General features: G+C 37.1%; 1 protein-coding gene across 1 annotated transcript; it reads right to left on the bottom strand.

Annotated features, from left to right (window-relative positions):
• Positions 1 to 923: 923 nt before the first annotated feature.
• LOC142163871 (uncharacterized) lies at positions 924 to 1,268 on the bottom strand. The gene has a single exon (XM_075221020.1). It carries the CDS (start codon positions 1,266 to 1,268, stop codon positions 924 to 926), a length of 345 nt encoding a protein of 114 aa, XP_075077121.1.
• Positions 1,269 to 8,076: the final 6,808 nt, after the last annotated feature.

Below are 8,076 nucleotides of genomic sequence, written 5' to 3'. Positions count from 1 at the left end.
TTCTCAAGATTACTTATTCTTTCCTTCAGATCAACTACACACACTACCAGATCATCTCTAGTTTGTTCAACTTCTCCTAGTTCTAAGGTCAGGGTATCTTTATCCTCAACAAGACTATGATAGGCATCAATTAATACACTTGCTAATGACATGAGTTTCTTAGGGGAGTAGGATTTCAGATTTATCTGAACATCCCTAAAGCTTATCTCATTATTGTCATCATCCTAATCATCATCTGATTGAGCCATCAAAGAAAATGTTGAATCATATTCATTTTCTTCAATTTCAACTGCCATCATAGAACTGTCACCTACATCAGTTTCTTCTTCAGACTCACTGGAGGAATCTCCCCATGTTGTAAGAGCTTGCTTCACCACATTGTCAGCATATCTCTTCCTTTTGAAGTGTTTGTCAGGAACCGGGTTCCTCTTTGCTGCTTTATCAGGATTGTATTTGGAGCGTTCTTGCTTAATAAGAGGGCAATCTTTGATGAAGTGCCTTGGCTTCTCACATTTATGGCAGAGATCATAGTTCTTTAGTCTGCTTGAGTTGCCCTTTTTTAGTATTCCACCATTTCTTCTGACCATCTTCTGAAATCTTTTGATTAAGTAAGTCATGTCACTGTCCTTCTCACTTGAGTCATTGCTTTCAACTTTGAGTACCAGGTTCTTTTTCTTCTTTGGTTCTCTTCTTTCACTGTCTATCTTTCTTTTCATTTCGTAGGTTTTCAAATTTCCAGCTAGCTTGTCTATGGTCGGCTCTTGCAGGTCTTTTGCTTCAGTAATAACATTCACTTTACTTTCCCATGAACTAGGCAGGATGCTAAGAATTTTCCTCACGAGCTTGTTCCTGGGAATGACTTCACCAAGTGAGTGTAACTCATTTATAATGGAAGTGAATCTTGTGTGCATGTCTTGAATAGATTAATCGTCTTTCATCCTAAAGAGCTCATACTCAGTGGTAAGCTTATCAATCGTAGATTGCTTTACTTGAATGATTCCCTCATGTGCTATTTGTAAAGCTTCCCATATCTCCTTGGCTGTTTGACAAGCCGAGATCATGTTGTAATCATCAGGTCCTATGCCACACACCAAAATTTTCTTGGCACAAAAATTTTTCTCCATAGTTTTCCTATCTGCGTCGGTGTATTCTTTCCTGGTCTTTGGCATCATCAATGGAAGATCTCTGACACTCGTTGTTGGGATATAAGGACTATCACATATGACATCCCACAACTCAAAGTCTTCTGTCATAATAAAATCATGCATTCTCGTCTTCCACCACCCATAGTATTGCCCATTGAACCTGGGTGGTCTGTACGTAGATTGACCTTCTTCAAAATTTGGTGGAGCAGCTATATGGATCCTTCCTAGGTGTTATCCTGATAGGAGGAACCCGCTCTGATACCAATTGATAGTTTATATGAGTCCACCAAACAATAAATGATGTAATCACTTGGTTGGTCAAAGGACAAGTGACTGCAGAACTCTGCTGCACTGTTTCTTTGTATAGTGCAGGCAGTCACTTTCCAGCTGTACACAGTTGACTTCGTACTGCTATCAGGGAAACACAAGGGATCAGGTCCTTGTACTGGTTCTCTATCTTCTGTAGTTGTAGCTGTTCACACTAGCTGGAATCCGTTGATTTGCGATGTGTACCAAGTGTGGCAGGTTCCTTATCTGGTTCTTTAACAGTAAATTTGTTAGATCATCTAAACATCAAGCTAATACATTGTAAACCCATCAGGAGGGTAAAATGGGCTTTACCGCGGGTGAATCCATATTAATCCGGGGTGGGGGGAGATAATGAGTTCCGAATATCAAATGGTTACACCGGGAAAAAAAATATAATCGATAGTACGCCTGACAATAATAATCAGGGAACAATCCTGTTCACTCACCAACATCATTTCCTTCACTAATCCATGTTAGTGATCATTCTAGAAATATGAGTACTTTGACCCAAAAACAGGTCAAATTCCTCATGTATGTCAAACTGCTCAAGTGTTGATATGTTTAGTTACAACCATTCTAAAGCTCTAGCTTTTTAAGATGGCAATGGTTAAAACATACGTCAAAGCAGCAGTGATCAGTGGCAGTCGATTCCAGCAAGGTCTATGTCTTATTAACTGAAAACCATTCTGAAAGCTCAGTTACTGGAGCTAAACAGATGTGTGTAAGTTCAATATATAAAGGGTGAAGCAGCCATATATCATCCATCATTTGCATATATGATACTATTGGTCCACGCAAGACAGAGGTCCGAAAAGAAATTTATCACCTCACGAAAGAAAATAAAGTAGAAAACCACAAAGGAAATAAAAGTCTGTAAGGGATATCAACAAAATTAAGGTACAGCGGAGTTGCACATAATTTCTAGTAGCAACACAAAAGCTAGAACGTTGTTCCGAAGTGGAGACCACGAGGGCTACCTAATAGCCTAAAATTGATAAGGAGATGGCATGAAAAAATTGCATAGTGGAAGATAGATTAAACAATGTTACATGAAAAAATTGCATAAATCATGATCAAGATCCTGCAACTGAATTGTTACATGAAAACAATGTTCTGACAAATAGAGTATCAAAGAAGAAACAGAAAGCAGTTAATTCATTGGAGGGAAAAATTGAAACCCATACTAAAAGCGATGATAGGGCTTGGAAGTTGAACCAAGCAGGCATGAAAGGTAAATTCGAATAGTGATAAAGGCATGAGTACATCACAATGGTCTATGAACAAGGCAGAGCATGTTAATACATAATTGATCACTTTACTTTATCTGTCAAGATTAATTGTCGTTTGCAACAAATTGAATGTTATGAAAGAAGTTTCATCATCACATTTTCCTAGTCATTCATATTCCCAAATGTTCCTGACAACTCAATCTCAATTGTTTCTCAAAATATTCCTTCACTTATGGTAATTTTCCTTTGTATTCGTGTTCTATGAATACAATATTCAGCAAAAGGCTATGTTTATATGGATCATTTTGTCTTGATTCTAACTGTGGTTTAGTGACATTAGTTGAACTAGACCGACAAACCAAAATACCATAAAGAACAGAGTTTCTCCAAAGAAATCAGAGCTAGATTATGCGATATATCCAATTATTGTGCTCCCACTAGTAATACTAAAGCTATGTTATATGGATCATCCGTCTTGATTCTACATGTGTTTTAATGACATTAGTTGAACTAGACCGACAAATCAAAAATACATCACGGCCGAATTTTCTTTAGAAATATACGAGCTAGATTCTTCTATCTATCTAATTATTGTGTTTCCACTAGGAACTTTCTCTTTTATATGTACCAAGCAATAATTAAAAAAAAGGCTATGTTATACGGATCATGTTCCTTGATGCACCTGTGGTTTAATGATATTAGATGAACTAGAAAGACAAACCAAAAAAAAAAAAACATTAAGCAGAATTTTTCTGTAGAAATATTAGAGCTAGATGCTGTGAATCCCTCTTTACACTATCAAGATTATCCTATAATGAACATAGATTACCCTACCTTCAGTGGTTAAAAGATACATGATCTGGAAAGTGAAAATCATTTGCAGAATCTAAGGCACTAAGAAGCTTACATTCCTATTTTTCCATTTATATTATCAACAATGGTTTGAGATCAACTTAGAAAAAAGAGATCGGGCCAGCAGGGCCCGTACACAATAAGTAAAGACCATTCTAAATGTTTAAGTTCCTGTAAATGCTAAATCATTGTATACGATCGAAGCCGGATTCGTCTATTGTGTGACCAATCGAGACTGAAACATGACAGGTTGAGGCTCGACCTCGGGTTATATCGAACAATTGTGCGAAGTTAAATTGTTGAGTTCATGACCCCGGGACCGAACAAGATCGAGACCAAACAAGATCGAGGGAAATTAGCCGAACCAAATAATAGAAGCCGAAATATCCGCAATCGGTTGGAGATCACGGCGGAAATCTCGGCACATAACAAGGAAAGGCCGATTAATTAGCAAATCATGAAATTTTTACCTGGCATAAAATTATATCAAGAGTAGTATACCCCTACTTTATACAGGAAGGAGCGGACCCACCTTGTATCAAGTGGGTTCAACTGAACCCGATTTGTCGTAAATTTTAAATATTTTGATATGTAAATTTTGTGTGAAAACAGTAATATATATATATATATAATGAACCTAGCCTGAACGACTGTCGTTGATGGTTCTGTGGTCAAGCTGGTTCATTTTAGTGTGAAGGGACATGAGTTAGATTCTGCACTGTGCGGCTACCAGTTGGATATTTTTTATAATTTGAAGTCTATTTTTTACACTGTGCTCTTTATGTTTATTTTAGTACTTTTATACCTTAAATAGTTCTGTACTTTTTTCCTCTTTTGGTGTTACGTGAAGGTGAGCTAGTTTTATATTTTTTCTTAGTTATTGTTTTAGTAAATTATTTGTTTATTTACTTTTATTTTGTTTATGGTTTTTTAAAGGGCTAGATTAATTGGGAGTAAAACATAAATTTTTAAATAGAAGTCTGTAAAGGAAACTTTCTTATACTTGGTTAAAGATTGTAAGAGTTTTTTTATAAAATTTAGTGGAACATTAAGAAAAATGGATATTTCCTTTCTAACCATTTTTTATGTAGAAAAAACGCACCTGAAAATGACATTTTTCAGCGGCATGATGGTAAAAAAGAGCAACATACAAAATTCACTTTGTTATACATGGAAATCTCTACTGTCGATTGTTATCACAAAAATATTGCATTGTTCAATTGAACCTACTTGAACAAAATTCTAGGTGTATTGGGAAAAATTGTATTTAAATATAAAGCTGACGTGTCGAGACACGTAGACTGGTCAAATTGTCAAAAAATTACAACTAGCCAAGAGGCACGAGTTGCAACAGATACGAGCAAATGACAGAGGAAGAGGCACGGGGTAGTGATTCAAATAACTCAGCGCCCGTATCTATCTAAGTCATTTATTTCGAGAATCAAAAGGAATGAATCTGACAATAGAAAAGAGAGCAGATACGACATTTAATAGGCATTAAATGTGGAATACATTAGAGAATTTGTATTGAATGTAATGATTATGTAACGTAGCATTCAATGTCTTTAATTACTCATAATAGCCTCATTATGATTTGGGCAAAACGTATATCTCCAAGATATCTATAAAAGGGAGATATCTGATCAATTGTAAGGACACGAAACACTATTGGAATAAACTTTGGTTTACTTGTTTTTCTCTTGATTACTCTCTTGCTACCTAAATTACTTCCTTTATACATTCTTTTGATTATCAGTAACCCGTGTTCTTCTAAATTCTAGCTTTGATTAAAATTTTATTTTTTGGTTAAGCAAATTGGTTCTGTTACCGGAAAACTGATAATCTATTTTCTTTTCACTTAACTTTCCTTGTTGTATCAACTATGTCGAACAACAGTGATAACACTCAAGGAAACCAAGAGAACCAACAAAATCAGGGAGATCCACAGAATATTAACACTCAAGTTCCTACTCCACGAGACTCTCCATGGCAATCTCGTGAGGGTACTTCTGATGAGTCTCAAATAAACGAGCATGCTCAATTTGAAAATGCTGAAGCTGTTGATGAAGCTTTGCAAAAATTAATTGCTGCTCAGGTCAACAAAGCTGTTGAGGCACTTGTTAACCAGTTACCTGTTGCAACACCCACACCTACTCCAAATAATAACACTTTGGAAAACCCTCGTTCCGGGCTTGTTAACTCAGGCAGCGGTGGAACTCTCAGTGAATCACAGGAGAGAGAACCAGGTAATGTAATTTATTCTGATTTACAAAATTTAGTACTAATCTTGCAGAAACAGCTCAAGGAGCAAAGTGAGCGCATAGAGAAGATACCCGGGGTACCGCCCACAATCAAAGGGGTAGATATGGATAGATATTCGCAACAACCCTGGAAGCCAAGTGTTGTTCCACTCCCAATTCCAAAAAAGTTCAAAACGCCTAATATTCCAAAATATGATGGAATAACAGACCCACGAGATCATGTGACTGCATTTACAACGGGCGTCAAAGGCAACGATTTGACTAAGCAGGAGATTGAATCAGTATTAGTCAAAAAATTTGGTGAAACGCTCACCAAAGGAGCGCTAACATAGTATTCTCGTTTACCCAAAAATTCTATAAATTCTTTTGCTGAGCTTGCAAATTCTTTCATCAAAGCACACTCGGGAACTCAAAAAGTATAGAAAAGAATGGAGGATATTTTCAAAATCAAGTAAGGGGACTCAGAACTGCTTAGAGAATTCGTGGACAGATTTCAACGTGAAAGAATGACATTACCACGTGTACCTGACAACTGGGAAGCTATATCTTTCACAAGTAGTTTGAATGAAAAAATCTCGGAAGCTACGAGGAAACTCAAGGAAAGCCTTCGAGAATTCCAAGCTACAATATGGAATGATGTCTAAAACAGGTATAGCGTGAAGCTGAGGATTGAGGAAGATACTATTCCACGATTTCAAAAAGAAGAAAAGGTAAGTTCGAGACGTACGGAGACCGAAAAAAGATTCGGTAAAAACAGGTACAAGCCTTACATGGGACCTGCGGGAAAGGACTCATGGTCAAAGCAGGATAATCAAAGGTACGATCACAGATCAAGAAACAGAGACTCAGGTTCTTCATCAAGATTCAGGAACGAGCGAAACAACTATGAGTCACGAGATGATAATAGAAATTTAAAAGCGAGATTCGGTGGTTACAACTTCAACATCAGCACCTCCGACCTCGTAGCTGTTTTGAGAAGCATGGGAGACAAGGTTCGATGGCCAAAGGAAATGATATCAAATCCAAAAAGGCGCAACCCTGACCATTGATGCGAGTTTCATAATGACCACGGACATAAAATAGCAAATTGCAGATTTTTACAAAGTGAAGTTGATCATTTATTAAAACAAGGATATCTTACTGAGTTGTTCAGTGAGAAAGGCAAGCAAGCTTACATGAAGAACAAGCAGGAGGCTCCAAAACCACCTTCTCCCAAAAGAACTGTCAACGTTATAAGTGGGGGTGAAGACGTCAATGGTATATCATATACTGCAACTAACAAAATGTCCAAAGTAACAATTACCCAAGGGAAACAGGTGAGGCATGTTTTAGAGGAAGACAACATTACATTCAATGATGCAAATGCATATGGCGTATTAACCCCTCCTAACGACGCACTGGTAATATCTTTAATTGTACATGATACTAATGTGAAACGAGTTTTGATTGATCCAGGTAGTTCCGTGAACATTATTTTGCTAACAGTATTACGTGAGATGCAAGCTGCAGATAAAGTGATACCAAAGGCGCATACTCTATCTGGATTTGATAATTCTAGTGTCCTCACAAAAGGAGAGGTAACACTCACCATATCCTCTGAAGGAGTCGTCAAAGATACAAAGTTCTAGGTGGTAGATATGGAGGTGGCTTACAATATGATTTTTAGGAGACCATGGATCCACGAAATGGATGTTGTTCCTTCAACCTTGCATCAAGTTATTAAATTTCCATCGCCATTGAGAATCTATCAAATTCGTGGAGATCATCATATAGCCAGGGCTATCAACTCTGTTGTAAATACAAGCACGAGAAATGAAGGTATATAGCAATCATAGAAGGCAGTTGAGGACACCACAACACAAACCTCAACTGAACAAGGGCAAACAGATGTAGATTCAAGGCCTGATACCATTCAAGAACCAGAAGAGAATGAAAATATCAAAACAACAATAGAGAAATTAGAACCTGTCATGTTATTTGCTCAATGGCCTGATAAAAATGTCTATGTTGGAGCCAATCTTAGCCAAGGTATGAGAGGTAAGTTAAATTGAATTTTTGAAAACTAACGTGGACTGCTTTGCTTGGTCCCACTCTGACATGACAGGAATACCACAGGAGGTGATGACTCATAAACTAAATGAAGATCCATCATACCCTCTTGTCAAGCAAAAGAAAAGAAAGCAAGGAACTTTCAAGAATCAGGTGATTCAAGAAGAAGTCCAATAATTGCTAAAAATTGGTTTCATTCGTGAGGTAAAGTATCCTAACTAGTTAGCTAAC

This window comes from Nicotiana tabacum, chromosome 1 (assembly GCF_000715075.1).
Source record: "Nicotiana tabacum cultivar K326 chromosome 1, ASM71507v2, whole genome shotgun sequence".
In the NCBI taxonomy this organism is placed as follows: domain Eukaryota; kingdom Viridiplantae; phylum Streptophyta; class Magnoliopsida; order Solanales; family Solanaceae; genus Nicotiana; species Nicotiana tabacum.
The sequence above is the reverse complement of the archived record's forward strand: the minus strand, read 5'-3'. Positions and strand labels throughout refer to the sequence as shown.

Bases quoted from the DNA above. Each gene is read 5' to 3' on its own strand.
- LOC142163871 (XM_075221020.1), bottom strand. From the start codon at position 1,268: ATGCATGATTTTATTATGACAGAAGACTTTGAGTTGTGGGATGTCATA.